The following is an 18,155-nucleotide window of genomic DNA, read 5'->3' as shown; positions in this document are numbered from 1 at the left end:
TACTTTTGTTCTCTACATCAGTCAGGTAGAGATTTTGAAGGTTGGGTGGTGTGTTTGTTATCTACTGCTCCTTAAATTATTGCAAAACTTAGTGGCTTAAGATAACAATTTATCTCACAGTTCCTGAGGGTCAGGAATCTGGGAATGGCTTAGTTGGGTGGTTCTGACTCAGGGTTTGTCAGGAGATTGCAGGTAAAATGTTGGTCAGGGTTACAGTTATCTGAGGGCTTGTCTGACGCCGGGGAATCTGCTTTTAAGCCCACTCCTGAGACCATTCCTCACCATGTGGGCCTCTCCATAGGGGAGCTCATGACATGACAGCCGGCTTTGCTCGGAGTGAATGATCCCAGAAAAGGAAAGAGTGACCAAGATGAAAGGTGCAATGTCTTTTATAAACTAATCTCAAAAGTCACCTACTAGCACTTCTGCTGTGTTGTTGGTCATAAGACCAACCCTGGTCTGATGTGGGAAGGGACCATATGTGGGTGTGATAGCAGAAGGCAAGGCTCACGGGGGCCCTTCTTGAAGGCTGGATACCAGAAGGGTGGTGGTCGTGATGATAAAATCTAGGCTGCTGTTCTGTTGCATCAAGTCAATGAGCTGGGATCTGTATCTTGAATAATTTTTTTAATATAAATTTATTTATTTTTGTCTGCATTGGGTCTTCGTTGCTGCCTGCGGGCTTTCTCTAGTTTCAGCGAGCAGGAACTACTCTTTGTTGCGGTGCCCTCGGGCTTCTCACTGTGGTGGCTTCTCTTGGTGTGGAGCACGGGCTCTAGGTGCGTGAGCTTCAATAGTTGTGGCAGGCGGGCTCAGTAGTTTTGGCTCGCGGGCTCTAGAGCGCAGGCTCAGTAGTTGTGCGTGGGCTTAGTTGCTCTGCTGCATGTGGGATCTTCCCAGACCAGGGCTCAAACCCGTGTCCCCTGCATTGGCAGGGGGATTCTTAACCACTGCGCCACCAGGGAAGCCCTGTATCTTGAATAATTTTTAAAAATGCTTTTCCTTCTCCTGTCCTGCCTTCTTTTTTTTTTTTTTTTTTTTTTTTTTTAAACTCTTTTGGCCGCACCACACAGCATGTGGGATCTTAGTTCCCCAACCAGGGATCGAACCCATACCCCCTGCAGTAGGAGTGCGGAGTCCTAACCACTGGACCGTCCGGGAAATCCCATGTCCTGCCTTCCTTTCTTCTTCCTTGTCTGCTCCCGCTGGCCATGGAAGTGTGTGGTTCCTACCAGTGAATCAGCTGCATTGATTTATTAAGCAGATGTATACTAGATTTGCTTAGAAAAGCAAGGCAGGCGGAAGCCTCTTGTGTTAGTGCACATCATCCTCTCTAAAAAACCGCTACCTGATGCTTTAGCCAAGTTTGCTTTAAAATTGTTAAACAGTGGTAGAGCTCCCTAGGGATGGTCAGTAGGAGACTCAGGTAGGGCTGGCGCTGAGGCTGGAAGGCCTGGAGTAGGGAAGAACTGTGAAATGCAGACTGTGAGCTCTAGGTGGGCAGAAACTGTGCCAATCTTACCCCTCTGAACCCCCAGTACTGGGTGCAGTGCTTGGCACAGAGACGCCCCCTTCAATGTCTGCTGAATGAATGGTGCTGAGGAAGCAGGAAGGAGGTGTCAATCAGGGGCCAGGCATCGGGCAATACAAACCTGCCCCTTCAGTGCTCTCAGCCACCTTGGTTCTGTCATTGTTCAAGATTAAAATACCAGGGAAGGCAAGCATTAGTGTTCCTACTTTATAGGAGGAGAGGTGGTAGCCTGGAGAGGTTAAGTAACTCCCAATGGCACCCAGCTAATGACTGTGGGATCAGAGGTTTGGACCGGGTGTGCCTGACTTGCTTTCTTCCTGTACCCAGTTCTGTGTCCTAGTGTGGGGTGTACCAACCATGGGTATGCATTTCATTCAGGATGATGAATGAAAAGTAGCCCAACACAGTGGGATGACTAACACCAGGAGTCTGGAGAAGTTGCTGTAATTCACCTGGGAAATTAAAAAATTGTGGGTTTTTTTTTTTCCTGAAAAAATTGACTCGAAATATGATTTCAAGAAAGACCTTTAGAGACCTCAAGACTCAAGAGTTGGTATTATATCTGTGACTGACAGAATCCAGCTAACATTTTGCAAGCAATTCATCTGTGCCAGGAACTGTGTGCCAAGAACTTAAACTCAGGTTCTCATTTACACTTACTGTTATTATGTCCATTCTATGGATAAACAAACTGAGGCTCAGAGAAGCTCATTAACTCACTAAAAGCCATACAGTTTGTGAGCAGAGATGGGATTTGGCCCAGGAAGTCTGACTCTGCACTCATCTTCTGCTCTTTACCAACTCCTGATAGAATCACTGTACTAAACAGCGTGGCTTAAAATGCAGAAGGAGGTACTGAAGGAGTAGGGAGACTTGCCTGTCCCTACCTGGGAAGGGAACGTATTAATCTATGGGAAACTAACATGGTTCAAAGGAACTTCTGTTCCGAGAGCTCACCCAGCAAGCTCCTCAGGCCAGGAGCTAATATGGAATGCAGAAAGACAGAAAAGGGAATTCTAAAGATTACTGCTGTAAGAAATAAATGTAATCATCTTGTTTCATCTCATGACTAATCAATCAGATGCCGTTTTTTGTTAAATTAATTGCTCAGCAAAAAAGGCACAAGGATGGACTGTTGTATTCAGTTTAAAACCTGAGACATATTAGAGACAAGTTAAATTCTAAGGTGTTCAAAAACGTTTTGACGTTATTAAAAGAGAGAGAAGGAAAGACGATTTTTTGCCAGTATCTCTGGCCAGCTACCTTGCTGTACCTTTTTTTGTTTGTGAAATGATTTGGGACCACTTATAAAAAGTATGTATTATTGTTCAATAGGATAAAATAAATAAGGAAATCAGAATGAGAGGAAAATATGGCAGTCAAATAAAACTGTGACACGGTTAGCACAGAAAAATGCATCCCAAAGGTTGCTAGAGGTAAAATTTGGGGCTTATACTTTTTAGCAGCCAAAGCAAAAACAGGAAGCAAGATGCATGAGAAAAAGTAGTTTCAAGTTCTTACCCATCTGGTGAGGCTTCTGACTTCATCAGCTAGAAACCAGTTGAGACTGTGCTAACTTGGTCACGCGGGGGTGGGTGGGTGGAGTGGAGTTGGGGGAGCGGTTCCTGGACGTGAGCATGTGATTTCAGAACGGTGGTAGCCATCACTTATCAAGCAATTACCGTGTACCAGGCACTGGTACACCCAGGAAATCACTAGGTGATTTCCTGCTCCTCTTCTGTAAGTCTTACAACAACTTACTATGTAGGTATTATAACCCCATTTTATAGATGAGAAAGTTGAGCTCAGAGGTTAATCACCCAAGGTCACACAGTAAGTGATGAGCCAGGACTTGAACGTTTGTCTGCTTGAATCCTATGCTCTCTCCAGGGGCCACCAAGTGGCAGCTCACAGGCTGCATACATCTTACGGACGTGTTTTATTTGTCACACGCTGAAGGCTGCCACCTTGTCATGGTGGGAATATGAGCAGCTTACTATCAGCTGCCTCGTGCTTGACCCGCCACACATAGTCACTACTCACCTGGGACCCCTGGACACTACACTGCATGGATGTGATGATACCAATCTGATGTGGTGACATTGTTTCTGAGGTAACTGGTGTGTCTGCTCTCCTTCCCTTGGCCTTTAGCTTTCACCATCAACAGCATCCACATGCTGATCCTGCCGAAGCAGGAGGTGCAAAACGGGGAGAACCTGACGCTGCAGTGCGTCGTGGATGTCAGCACCACCTCGAGCGTCAAGCCTCAGCACCAGGTGCTGTTCTATAAGGATGACGTGCTGTTTCACAACGCCTCCTCCATGGAGAACACAGAGAGTTATTTTATTCCCCAAGCCCGGGTCTATGACGCAGGGATATATAAATGCACTGTGATCCTGAACAACAAGGAGAAAACGACTGCGGAGTACCCGGTGTTGGTGAGAGGTGAGTCCCTGGAATGGAACGCAGCTCAGGCAGGTGACGCGTGAACACATGCAGGAGCCAGAATGCTGACTGAATGAGTCGCAACACCGGACCTTCCTGCCCGTCCGTCGTCCTTCCCACTCATCTGCCTGACATTTTCCTAACCTGGAAATGCAGGCATTAGACATGCTCCCAGTACACCAGACTGTTCCTCACCTCCGTGCCTTTGCACATGCTATTTTCTCTCCCTGGAATACCCTCTTCGTCTCATCTCCTTGTGAACTATTTCTCCTTCAACACTCATCTCAATGATCTCTTCTCTGACACTTGCCCAAACAAAACTGATCTCCTCCAGTCCTTACAGCTCTTATGCTCTCTCTGCGTTCAGTGGTATTTGTATCAAGGTCATGGGGCTGAGTGTTGACTCTGGATTCTGCAGTCACTCTGCCTAGATTCCAGTCTGGACAAATCCCTCAACCTCTCTACACTTTCAAATTCTCATCAGTAAGATGGAGATAATAATACTACCGAGCTCAGGAAGTTATTGAGAGGATTAAAAGATATCCTGTTAATAAAGAGCTTAGTGCAATTTCCAGCACATAATGAGTTTCCAATAAGCGGCAATTGCTATTTCGCTCAATATTGCAACTTTCTCACATATCTGTCTGCTCTTCTGGATTATGAGATCCTGAGGGAAGAGATGGTGTTTGGTCTATTTTTGTATCTCAAACAAACAAACAAAAATCTGGCTTATAGTAGGCACTCAGTAAATGACTGTGGAATAAATTAGACAGTTGAAAACAGCAAGTAGGAATAGAGATGGAAAAACAAGAGAAATATCATTGTGGGAAATTTGGGTCATCGCGCTCCATCCGTCCATTCATTCATTGATTTACTCCTTCAAGAAGCATGTCCCAAGGCTGCAAGTCAGGAAAAAAAAATAGGTGCTAGACATGAAAACGCATGAGACAGGTCCTAGCTCTGTACGCAATTACAGTCCTGTGGGGAAGAGAGACATGTAAACAAATCATTGCCGTCCAACAGCAGTAATATGATCTGAGCGCCTTGGGAGCACAGCGGTGGGAGGAAACAATTCTGCCTAGTGAAGTTAGGGACGGCTTCCTGGAAGAAGGGACACTGAGCCCAGATATAGAAGATTGTGTGGGAATTTGCTTGATGGTGAAGTGGGGCAAAAGACAGAGAAAAGGGATGTAACATAAGAGTGAAAGCGCAGAGGCTGAGAAAGAAAGAAATTTGCTTGATGGTGAAGTGGGGCAAAGGACAGAGAAAAGGGATGTAACATAAGAGTGAAAGTGCAGAGGCTGAGAAAGAGGTTGCCAACCCAGCAGAGTGCACCTCGGTCAAATTCTGCAACCTCCCGAAGACAGGTCTTCATGTCCTGTCTCTAACATAGAGATCACTGGGAATCTATGTGTACCCTTGAAGGTTGTTTTGGTTTTTTTGGGGTTTTTTATAAATTTATTTATTCATTTATTTATTTTTGGCTGTGTTGAGTCTTCGTTGCTGCACACGGGCTTTCTGAAGTTGCAGTGAGCGGGGGGCTACTCTTTGCTGCTGTGCGGTGGCTTCTCGTTGTGGAGCATGGACTCTAGGCGCACGGGCTTCAGTAGTTGTAGCTCATGGGCTCAGTAGTTGTGGCTCGTGGGCTCTAGGCGCGCAAGATCAGTAGTTGTGGCACATGGGCTTAGTTGCTCCACAGCATATGGGATCTTCCGGCACCAGGGCTCGAACCCATGTCCCCTGCATTGGCAGGCGGATTCTTAACCACTGCGCTACCAGGGAAGTCCCGGTTGTTTTGTTTTGAGGATTAAATGGGTAGCAGATGAAGCCTTCTTAGCGATGGAGTGTTGGATGAATGAATGGCCCGTTGTGTGCGAGGTGCTTGCCCAGACCATCCTTAGAAAGAAATAACCCTTTCATCAAACAAGAAGCAGGAAGAACCAGTGGGCAAGTGTTTGGGGGCATTTTCCTTTCAAAAGTATACAACCTCTGGCCACCTTCCCGTCAGGCTTTGAGGCTCACACGGGAGAACGTGACTGCATCACCCCCCAGGCCAGTTCCTCCCTGGGTGTCCTCTGGTCTGTCAGGGCACGGCTGGCCAGACATCCCTTTGTGTCACCAGCGGCAACAGCCACAGGGATGCAGACCAGCCCTCCTCCATCTCCACTGCAGACAGGGGAGGAGCCAGCAGGTCCAGGTATTCACGTTAGTGATGAGGAAAGATTGGCAGGCTAAGAGTTTGGGAAATGTACGTTGAAAAGAAATGCGCTGGCAAACTTGGATGATTTAACGGATACAGTTTGTGAATTTAGCCCTGTGCCTCCTTGACAGCTGCTGACATAACTGTCATTTCTGCACTTTTGAGCTCACTTCTGTGATCAGAATAGTCATTCATACTATTGTTACCTCCAGTAATAAGAAATACCACTTATCAGGCCCTCGTGAGATAAACGATTCTAAGTGCTTTACACATGTTGCGTTTTCCTCCTGCAGTCACACTGACAGTTAAGCCTGGTCCCTCCCATGTACAGGTGTGGCTGCTGGCGCTGAGAGGTTGGGTGGACTGGTCCCGTAGAAGGCAGAGCCAGAGTGAGAACCAAGATCTATCTGACTCCACAGTTAGCCTGTCCAACTCTTGATTATTATGATAGGTTTTTGAAGTAGACAAAAGGCAATTCATTCATTCATCAACCATTTATCGAGTGCCCACTCTGAGCCAGGCTGAGGACCCAACCGTGAATAAGACATGACCCCGTCCCTTGCGGAGCTCGTGTGGGGCAGGGGAACACCTTTTCAAACAGCTGCCACCAGAAGTAACAGCAATGGTGAGAACACAGTACAGATCTCCTTCCCAAGAGGACAGCCCTCCATCTCTGACCTGGGTGGGTCAAGAAAAAAGGTTCATGAGTCTTAGGTGACTGGGGGGGTGTGTGTGGCACATCCAGGAAGAGGCAGTTTTAGGATACAAGCAAGTCTGTCTGACTCTAAGGTGGAATTCATGATCCCCAGACCACGGGACCTGGATGGGACATGTAGTCTCAGCCAGGCTCTCCTGGCTCCCCCGAATCTGACCTTTGTATTTTCCCCTCCAGCCCTTCCTCGGCTCCGGACGGCCCTCCTGAAAAGCCACTCCTATCCCTTGGCACAAGCAGACCCCCCATGCACATGTGTGCCCTGAAACGCCTGTCCTTAGCCCTCATCCCACCTCATGTGTCCAAATAACCCCCTCCCTCCAAGATTCCTCGCAGGCCCTATTCCTTTCTAGGATCTTCTCTGATCCCCCCAGGCAAAGAGGGCCTCCTCCTTTCCCGACTGCTCCGTCACCCACTGTCTCTGTGACACACTCTGATGCTTGGTTATTTTCAGCTTTGCTTTTTGAACTGAGAGGCCACACCTCCCTCCTCTCCCCTGACCCCCCAACCTCTGGCTCTGTAGTCACACAGACCTGGAGTCGAGTCTCGGCTCTGTGGCTTGACGGCTGTGAGCTTTTGGATGAGTTTTGAACCTCTCTGAGTATTACCTTCTTCATCTGTAAAATGGGCATAATTTTCTCTTTCCCACCCACCCAAGAGTTTTATTATGAGAATTAGAAAATCGAGTCATGGATATAAAGTCAATCCTAGCTTGTGGTAGGCATTCAATAAATTATAACAACAATCACAATAATATCCAGAAATACTGGCTGTTTTGTTTTGTTTTTAACTGTATCAGTTGGGATGATTGCCTTCCCAATGGAGTTATAAACATTGAAAGCACCAACCACATCTTAAACATATTTTATATTTTTCAAAGTACCTGTTACGGTGCTGGAAACATACTCGCTCAATAATTACCTGGTAGGTAGCACTGAGGTTCTGAGAACAACACAAAAGAACCCTCAGATGGGTCAGCCACAGTGACTCAGCTGAGGGACGCTCGTGCCACTGGAGCAAACATACTAACGGACTTTCTCTTCCCCCAAAGGAGTGTCCGATCCCAGGGTGACGCTGGACAAGAAGGAGGTCATAGAAGGCGGGGTCGTGATGGTCAACTGCTCTGTCCCGGAGGAAAAGGCTCCAATACATTTCACAGTTGAAAAATTTGAACTAAATGTAAAAGGCGTCAAGCAAAAAAGAGAAAAAACTTCCCAGAACCAGAATTTTGTGACGCTGAAATTCACAGTTGAGGAGCAAGACCAGGCTATTTGGTTCCAATGTCAAGCCAGGATCGTTTCCGGGACCCACGTGGAGCCCTCTAGATCCATCAGGAGTGAACTGGTCACCGTGAGGGGTCAGAGTCCTACTCTCCTTTTTATCATTCTTTCTGGTTTGCTGGTTTGGTCTGGGGAGAGAAAGCCCAGAATTGGAAAGGGGCTGGGGCCTTCTGGCTGGACTGCTGTCTCAAGACTGTTCTTAATCACTATATGTTTTTCAAACTTTTTGACTGTGACAGTTAAAAATATATATATACATATATATTTCCCAACAACACTTAACCTTAATATATGATGCATTTTGCTATTTTTCTTTCTATTCTCTTTCAGTTTTTTAAAGCACTGGCTACGACTCCCTGAAATGATGCCTTGTGCGACCTGCAGTTTGGAAACCATGGCTTTAGGCCAGTGAGGATCAGACACCAGGAAGTGGGGTCTGGAGGGGATCCAGAGGGAAGGGGGGGCCAGGTCCTCAGCCTTTGCCACCCAGGTTTTTTTTTTTTTTTTTTTTTTAATATTTATTTATTTTGGCTGCGCTGGGTCTTAGTTGCGGCACGCGGGATCTTTTTTAGTTGCGGCATGCAGACTTTTAGTTGCGGCGTGCATGCGGGATCTAGTTCCCTGACCAGGGATCGGACCCAGGCCCCCTGCATTGGGAGCGCGGAGTCTCAGCCACTGGACCCCCAGGGAAGTCCTTCTTCCTCCCACACTGGATGAGGGACTCCACTCTTCTACCCACCCTTCCATCCCCAAGACATTGGACAATTAGGAAACAAATGAGGTGACCTGAGAAATGCTCTCAGGAGAGAAAGGCAACAGCAGAGGGGAGCCTGGGTGTGAGTGTCCAGGACAGAGAGAGCTCAGAGCTCCAGGTTAGGCAACCAGCAGCTCCCGGTGACCTGAGGGGTAAGCAGTTGTGAAGCAGGGAGGAATCAGGAGAAGGCACAGTCTACTGCAGAGAGCCGCAAATGTATTCGGGATAGGAGCCCTAAAGCTGATCATAAACGACCCTCTGCTTTGGGTACCTTACTTCACCTCTGCCCATTGTGTATGCATAATACTTTATTTATGTGTATATATTTACTATATAGTATTATGTATATATAATATATAGTATTTTGTGTATACAATATGTTTCTTATTTATAATACGTGGTGTGGGTTAAATTTTCAGAAAATATGGTACTATATAAAGTATAAAGTGAGTCTTCATAGTAAGTACCAGTACTCAGAGAAAACCCTTGTGCAGTCTTCTAGACTTGTTCTGCTCATTCATCATATACACACACAAGTTTTGCTTGTTTTTCTTTGTTTTTACAAAAAAATAGGACCAGTCAAACATTCTCTCTTATAACTTCTTTTTAACAACCATAACATATATGGACTTTTGTCCATATCAAGAAATACAGATCTTTATCATTTTAGTGGCAACTCGGAATCCTGTGCCCTAATATATTTGCCTCGTTTTCTATTGATGGACATTTAGGTATTTTCCCACTTTTTTGCTATTAAGACAATCTTGCTTATACTTATAACTTATACACACTTATACCTTCTGTACTTTTGTGAGTATTTTATTATTATTTATGGGTCAAATTGTTGATTCAAATGTGTTGTGCATTTTCAGTATTGAAAGGTATCGCCAAAGCGCTCCTCCAAATGGATGAACATTTCCATCAAAAGTGTTCCATTTTCCCACATCCTCACCAACACAGAATATTATCAATGTTTTGTTATTTTTGACAATCTGATTGAGGTGCAGTGATATATCGTTGGTTGCTGTGATTTGTATTTCTTTGGTCTTCCGTGAGGTTGAGTATGCTTTTTATGTTTATTGGTCTGTTACATTTCCGCCCCCATAAACTGCCTGTTCATACACACTTTGCCCATATTTACCACTTCTGGTTGATTTGTTTGAGCCCTTTATAAATTAAAGGAATGTGCTCTTTGTCAGGTACTATGCAAATATTTTACTTAGTTTGTCATGTGTCCTATTTTTTATTTCCATGAAGAAGCTTTTAATCTTTAGTTAATCAAATTTATGCATTTTTTGGGAATTCCCTGGCTGTCCAGTGGTTAGGACTCAGCACTTTCATTGCCATAGGCCCAGGTTTGATCCCTGGTCTGGGAATTAAGATCCTATAAGCTGCACGGCACAGCCAAAAAAAAAAATCTATGCATCTTTTTTCCGTACGGTATCCAGTTCTGTGATTCACACCTAAAGTTCCTCCACACTCCAAGATTATTAAAGAAAAAATGCACCTATGTTTTCTTTTACTGTTTCTGTGCTTTAATTTTTTTTTCTTCCGCATTTAGATCTCTGGTGCATCTGGAGTTAGTTAGATGCTCTCTCTTTTTGACTTTTACTCAGGAAAAGACTTTTTTAATTATACTTTTTTATTGTGAATTTAAATGACTTTACAGTAAAAAAAAAAAAAAGAATATTAAAGTATTATATTACTCTGACTTCACTTTTGGCAGTTTTTAATGTTCTTATCTACATTTTACATAGTTGTAATCTGTGTACGTACTCCCTTACGCACTGTTGTTTTTTTGGTGGGAAACAGAGGCCTGGCCCTATTTCTCTCACCATCTCCTGAAGATCCGACACCCTACTATCTGACCCATATTTTATTAAAGCAGTGTTTTTCAAACTGCATGAGTCATGAAATCAATTTAGTCTGTCACAACCAGTATTTTTAAAAAAGAGGTAGAATAGATTAGAAATCACTTTTGGGGGGCATATGGTTATTTAAATATGCATTTCCACGAAGCTGCACTTTGGAAAGCGATGGAATATCTAGGCTGAAATGCCAGAGGTCCATGAAATGGTGCGATAATTACCTAGGAAGTCCTTGGTGGCAGGGGTAGAGTCTGTTTGTCACTTCTGTGATTATTTCTGAGGTCATTTGAAGAAAGTTCTGTAAGTGAGATCTAGGGAAGATGGTTTGGCCTTTGGGAAGCTCAAAAAAATTAGAGAACTGAAGTTAAGAAGAAGGCTGAAGATGCAAGAATGAGCGAGAAGGGCGGGAGCATCAAAGCAGCCTAGGCTAAGGTTTTTGAGAGGAAAGGTTGAATTTTTTTAATTAATAAGGAAAAACTGTGGTTGGTGTGAAAAGGAACAGAAAAGGGGAGGAAGTGCCTTTCTCCCTCACCCAGGTTTGAACCTGAATCCAACCAGCTTGTCCTCTTCTTGTAGAATCCTTCTCTAATCCCAAGTTCCACATCAGCCCCAAGGGAACGATCATAGAAGGGGATGATCTCCACATCAAGTGCACCATTCAAGTGACGCACCTGGCCCAGTCGTTCCCGGAAATCATAATCCAGAAGGACAAGGCGATTGTAGCCCACAGCAGGCACGGCAACGAGGCCGTGTACTCAGTGATGGCCACGGTGGAGCACAACGGCAACTACACGTGCAAGGTGGAAGCCAGCCGCATATCCAAGGTCAGCAGCATCGTGGTCAACATAACAGGTAGGGCTGCTGCTGGAGGGTGTCGGCATGTGGCGGGCTCAGGAAGCTGCTGGGCTGAAATCCAGGATGGACAGTGAGAGCTGACCTTTCTGCTCCTGCTGCTCTGAGTGAATGTGCTCAGGCAGGGCCATGGTGCTGGCGGGGAGAAGTCGGTACAGAGCAAGTAAGCCGTTCACTGTGATGCTTGAGGAGGGTGCGGGTTGTGGCATCAGATCCCAACCCGGCCACTCAGTACCTCTGTGACCTTGGGTGCGTTATTGACCTTCTCCTTGCCACAGCTCTGAGATGGGGATAATGACAGCCCTCTAGGACTCTTACAAGGACCAAATGACATCACCCTGCCATAAAGGGCCGCATACAGAGTAAGCACTCAGTGAACTGTCAGCTGGTGTTTCTATTGTTACATCACGTTTTTCTTTCCTCTGTGCCAAATACTATGCTAGATCCCTGTATCCATGTGCAGGCCCTATGACAGGGTCAGGAATGAGAAAGCATTACTAAACTCAAAAATAATAGTCCCAATTCCTCTTTGTTGAATACTGTATGCCTGGTTTACATACATTTTCATTTCAAGCTCACAACTGTAGCATAAGGTAAGAATTATGATTCTGGCTTTATGGAGGTGGAAGCTGAAGCTGAGAGGTTAGGTCACTCACCCAACAATTAGAGGGTTGCCAAGCGGCAGAGCAAGGGTCACCCCCAGGCCTGTTAAGAGTTCCAAACCCATGTACCTAAAAGTTCCATTGGACTCCTTCCTCCTTTTCCTGGCTTTACTTTTCAAAAAGTACTCTACCTTGGGAATTCCCTGACAGTCCAGTGGTTAGGACTTGGCCCTTTCACTGCTGGGGCCCAGGTTTGATCCCTGGTTGGGGAACAAAGATCACCTAAGCCGTGCAGCCAAAAAAAAAAAAAAAGTGCTCTGCCTCTTCCCGTGTATTGTATGTACTCAGGCACTAGAATGTAAGCTGATGAGGGCAGGAACATTATCTATTTTATCCAGTGCTATATCCTTAACACCTAGAACAGTGCCTGGCACATAGTAGGCATTCAATACCTATTTGTTGGATGAAGAGATGAGCATTGGATAACAGTGTTTCAGAGGCAGAGAGAGTCAGCACTTCCTGGTTCCCAAGTGAAGGTGTTCGTTCATTCATCGTTTGTTCACTCATTTACTGAAAGCCTCCTCTGTGTCAGGCGCGGAGTGTATAGTCACAGTGACAGTCCCCAGTGTCGTAGGTAGGCTGCCAACCACCCAACCTGGTGATTGGCATGTGTTGGACCCTGCTAGCATTTTAGCGTATTATTGAGAATGACAAATGTCTTGATGGCACATATTTTTCACTGATAAAATATAATTATCTCATTAGAGAACAGTATTCAATTCAACATATATTGAGCACCTTCTGCATGCTGGGCAGCTTCTGGGGGATAGGGAGCTGCCTGAGGCCAAGCTTTGCCTTTGAAGAATTCACAGACGTAAACAGATCGTGAGAATGCAATGCAATGAACAACTACATTAAAGGGATGGGTGTATTGCTGTGGGAGCTGCAGGGACCACGTGACAGACGCACGGGCCGTTTCAGCAGTTAGAGCAGCACCCCGACCCCTCAGACCAGCCTACTTGAGGGAAACATAAAGCTTCTTTGGACCATAAGATACTATGGTTGTGGGCTTCCCTGGTGGCGCAGTGGTTGAGAGTCCGCCTGCCGATGCAGGGGACGCGGGTTCGTGCCCCGGTCCGGGAGGATCCCACATGCCGTGGAGCGGCTGGGCCCGTGAGCCATGGCCACTGAGCCTGTGCATCTGGAGCCTGTGCTCCGCAACGGGAGAGGCCACGACAGTGAGAGGCCCGCGCACCGCAAAAAAAAAAAAAAAAAAAGATACTATTGTTGTAGCTGATCCCCCACATCCAGAAGTCCAAGTCATGCGGGGTATACAAGGCAACCAGGAGATGAGTCTCCCTGGCCCAAGAAAGCAGAGTGTTAGACTCGGCCGGCCCCTCCCATCCCCTCAGCCTGGTGCTTTGTGGTCCTGTTCCACGTACAGCTTCCGGAGCCATGCCAGGGCTGGTAGGCAACACCCCCACGTTCAAGTGCTGCAAGCCCTTGGACATGGCTCCAGGCCCACTTACGCATCTGGTTTTCCGCTCCTCTGTTGCTATCAAGGCCTCACTGTAAGTGGCTCTATATAGTGATGTTGGAGAATCACAATAATTTTGTGAACATAAAAATCATTGAATTAGTAATTTGTCTTTGGATTGAAAGTGGGTTTCCTTCACCCCTCACTGTCCGCCTTTTCAGACCAAATCTGCTACCAAGTGCTGCCAGGACTCTCAACTCTGACCTGTCATCTTGTCTCTACAATCACACCCTAACTCTGACCCTCACACCAGGATGGTTGCAGGGGTTCCCCAAGCATCTCTGCTCCAATTCATCCTTCAGCCAACCTGTAGGAGAAGCACCTATTCGACATCATTATTCAGGGGCTTAGCCGCCTTCACCTTGACTCCACCCCCTTCCAAACATCCCATCCCACTCTGCCTGGAACATCCTTTCCCCTTGGCCACTGGAAAACCTCTGTTGTCCTTAAAGACCAAGCTGCAAATCTCCCTCTAGGCTCCCTCAGGCAGAGTCCCATGGTCACACCTCAGTCCTCATCACACTCCTGTCTTCAGGTCAACCGTCTCTATAAAGAGTTAGCATCCTTCTCCACCGCCCTGAGTGAGCTCTTGAAGGACCAGGTCTGTGGCTCAATTCATCTGACAACATTGATACTTAGCACAGAGCCTGGCACATTGTAGGAACTCAGTAAATATTTGTTCAGTGAGTGAACAAAAGACCCGTCCTTGTTAACCCCTGTGATGGTCCAGCTGGTCTGTTTACGTTACCTCCTTTACAAACAGACATTCCCTGACAACATCGTATTCCTAATTCTAAACCACTGTGCACCCACCCTAGCAAGCTGTTTTATATTTTTTGCATTTTTGTTTACATGTTTTTATTTTTATTTATTTACTTATTTTTAAATAAATTTATTTATTTATTATTTATTTTTGGCTGCATTGGGTCTTCGTTGTGGTGCACGGGCTTCTCATTGTGGTGGCTTCTCTTGTTGCAGAGCAGGGTTCTAGGCACACGGGCTTCAGTAGTTGTGGCGCACGGACTCAGTAGTTGTGGCGCATGGGCTTCGTTGCTCCGCGGCATGTGGGATCTTCCCGGACCAGGCCTTGAAGCTGTGTCCCCTGCATTGGCAGGCAGATTCTTAACCACTGCACCACCAGGGACATCCCTGTTTACGTGCTTTTAAATGTAGAGTCATTGCTGTGGGATTCTTCCTAAGTCATTTTTTTTACATTTTTTGGTGTTTGTCCAATGAGATTGTAAGGCACTTAAGGAGGTCAGTTTCTTTGGTTCCTTTTCCCCACTCCTAACCTAGAGCTTTTGATGGTGATCTGAAAAGAGGTAAGTCGATGTTTATTATATGGAAGGACAGAGAGATGGAACGTGCCTTAATGAATTAATTATTGGGATATCACCTTACCAGCAGTTTTACTTTATTCCCTGTCGAGGAAACTAGGAAGACACCGTGGACTGATTATGATGGAAATGAGTTCCATTTCCATCTGTGGAATATCAGTGAAGACAATGACAGTGCTGGTTTTTACCTCCAAGCCTCTATGGCAGATAAATTTAGAGCCAAAGGTAGAATTTGGTCCCTGACTCCTAGTTGCATTCTCAAACCTCTAAGAAGGTTTCCTAAGAGAAACTTTGAGTCTCATTCTCTTTCTTAATATGAAGAGAGTGTCAAGCATTACTGGCTCCTCTTCTTTCTGCATCAAGGGTCATAACCATGAAGTCAGTGTGCATTTGCTTATACAAAGGATTCAAGTCTCCACAATTGTTAAGTAGTTAATTAGTAATTTCCCTGCTGCTGAAAATAAAGACATTCACCATAAATATAAAATATTGATATAGTTCAGGGGATACTTAAGTTAGGAGATGGCAAGACTTCTTGAAATACAACCTCAGTCTGTGGACATCCAACCTACATTATGGTACTAATAACTCCTTACAGTAGCATAGCATGTTATAGTTTACAAAGTGTTTGACCTTGGGAGGCTTCAGGTGGCATCTTCATTCTTCTCCATGGGGAGTGCTGGAGGGATGGTGGCCAAGCTGCCACTTGTCCCCAACCCCATGCCATGACTCTGCTTCAAGCTTGGACTACATTGCCTCCTGCTTCCAGTGTGGGCCCCTCCAACCCCATCCATTCTCCTCCCAAAGACCTCCCTGCAACACACATCCGATGCCATTCCCCGGACCCAGACTCTCCATGGCTCCTATTGCCCTGAGGACATAACCCACGCTTTTTTATGTGGTTCCCAAGTTCCTTGAAGATCTACAAGCCTTCTTCTTCTACTCCCACTGTGTCCCAGGCAGCCTGAACTTTGAGGTGCTTGAACCTCCTGCCACGCCTTCCATATGCTATTCTCTCTGCCTGTGATACTTTCCATCTTTGCCTGGATAACTTCCTCCAGGAGCTCTTTCCTGATTCTTCAAGCCTAGGTTCGGTGTCCCCTCTGTGGGCTCTACTGCAAACACTATCGGAATCACCTGCTAGACTTAAGAACTTTGGAGTCAAGGACTGTGTCTTTTTCATCGCCGTCTCTCCTATGCCAAGCACAGAGATGGCCTGAAAAAAATACTTGGGGAATGAAATGAGTGAGTGGATGAATAAATGAGTGAATGTCTGAGTCATTACTTGCTGCATTACAAGTTGCAAAATTTTTCTAATCCATGTCTGTGAAATAAATTGGATTAACGAGGGAAGCAAACCTGCCATTGGAATCCCAGGTGAAGAATGAACCCTGGCTCTTCAATTGTGTGATCGTCAGGTACATGAGAAGCAAAGGAAAACTTTGTGCAGGAAGTTGGGAAATGACTCTGTCAAAAGCAGCTGGGCCAAAGGCCTCTCCATAAACGGGCTTTCAGGCCGGTACCCGGAAACATCTCACCCCATTCCCACTCACTGTTTCTTTTTCAGAGCTGTTTTCCAAGCCAAAGTTGGAATCTTCCGCCACACGTCTGGATCAGGGGGAACGCCTGAACCTGTGGTGCTCCATCCCAGGAGCGCCTCCAGCCAACTTCACCATCCAGAAGGGAGGCACGGTTGTGTCGCAGGCTCAAAATTTCACTAAGATAGCCTCAGAGTGGGACAGTGGGACATACAGCTGTGTCGCGAGCATCGGCAAGGTGGTCAAGAGCAGCAACGCGGTCCAGATAGCTGTGTGTGGTGAGTACGTCCTCGCTGGCTCTGAGGGTCTTGGGACTGAATGGGAGAAAGGGAAGTTTTTGCCAGGCGCCACCCTCTCTGTTCTGAAGGCAGTTCAGACTGAGGTGGGGTAAGAACTCGGGGGAAAGAGAGAGGAGTGGAAACGAGAGAACAAACAGCAACAAGTGGGTATTTCTGCTCAGAGTATAGGAGAGAGGCATCAAGGAAAATGTCGTTGGCAAAAGTCACATTCATGGCTTTGTTGTGGCTTTATGCTGATGGTGTGGCCTCTGAATTGGCAAGATTCTGCTGCTTGAACAGGCAGCCACCCAAAGGGTCAGGGAGGAAACACTGCTTAGTCGACACAAAACTTTAAGATCTAAGTTCCAGTTTTGGATCCCTATCCTGGCTCACCCGAAGGGCTAGGACTCCCAGTGGGCAGAAGTAGGTACTTGGACCACCCAGAGCCAGGCTTCTTAGACTTGAATGTGCATGCAAAACCGGGTGACAGCGCAGGTCAGGATGGGGCCAGGTTTTGCATCTCTCACCAGTGCCTTGGGGATGCTGGTGCTGCTGGGCCCTGGACCACACTTTGAGTAGCGGGGTTCTAAACGGATGTGGAACACCAGGCAAGCTGTCACTGTCACTGTTCTTACTCAGTCATGATCCTTCAGTTTAGCCTTCAGTTTAAATCCAGCCAAGATGTTAGTCTCAACCGAAGCAGGATTTTAGCCGTCATCTACCTCACAAGGAAATAATGTAAGAGACAAATGTGGGTCATTCCATGGTAATTCTTTTTGTTGTTGTAGTTCTTGGGAGGAGGTTGTTTCATTTTATTAGCTTTATAAATAAGCTAATTTCTAAATAATAACCTAGTATAATTCTTGTTTCTGAGGCATGAAATTTACTATCAGGAGAGGCTGAGGCACTGAGAATTTGTTTTAAAATATATTCTGTTTGGGTACTTGTGTTTTTTAATATTTTTCTTGTGTCTTTTCTCAATACAAAAAAAGACATGAGGGCTTCCCTGGTGGCGCAGTGGTTGAGAGTCCGCCTGACAGTGCAGGGGATGCGGGTTCATGCCCCCGTCTGGGAGGATCCCACATGCCGCGGAGCGGCTGGGCCCGTGAGCCATGGCCGCTGAGCCTGCGCGTCCGGAGCCTGTGCTCCACAACAGGAGAGGCCACGGCAGTGAGAGGCCTGCGTACCGCCAAAAAAAAAAAAAAGATATGAATGTGTGTG

At 46.1% G+C, this 18,155-nt stretch overlaps 1 protein-coding gene across 4 annotated transcripts in view; it reads left to right on the top strand.

The window, feature by feature from the left end:
* PECAM1 (platelet and endothelial cell adhesion molecule 1) overlaps window positions 1-18,155 on the top strand; it is a 55,829-nt gene that overhangs the window by 5,543 nt on the left and 32,131 nt on the right. For all 4 annotated transcript variants that reach the window (XM_067022206.1, XM_067022204.1, XM_059046903.2 and 1 more), the window contains exons 4-7: window positions 3,683-3,976; window positions 7,940-8,245; window positions 11,367-11,642; window positions 16,686-16,934. In XM_067022206.1, the coding sequence (XP_066878307.1) occupies window positions 3,683-3,976; window positions 7,940-8,245; window positions 11,367-11,642; window positions 16,686-16,934 (1,125 nt within the window). The remainder of the gene's footprint in view (window positions 1-3,682; window positions 3,977-7,939; window positions 8,246-11,366; window positions 11,643-16,685; window positions 16,935-18,155) is intronic.

This window comes from Kogia breviceps, chromosome 19 (genome assembly GCF_026419965.1).
Source record: "Kogia breviceps isolate mKogBre1 chromosome 19, mKogBre1 haplotype 1, whole genome shotgun sequence".
In the NCBI taxonomy this organism is placed as follows: Eukaryota; Metazoa; Chordata; class Mammalia; order Artiodactyla; family Physeteridae; genus Kogia; species Kogia breviceps.
This window is presented reverse-complemented; position numbering and strand designations above follow the sequence as displayed.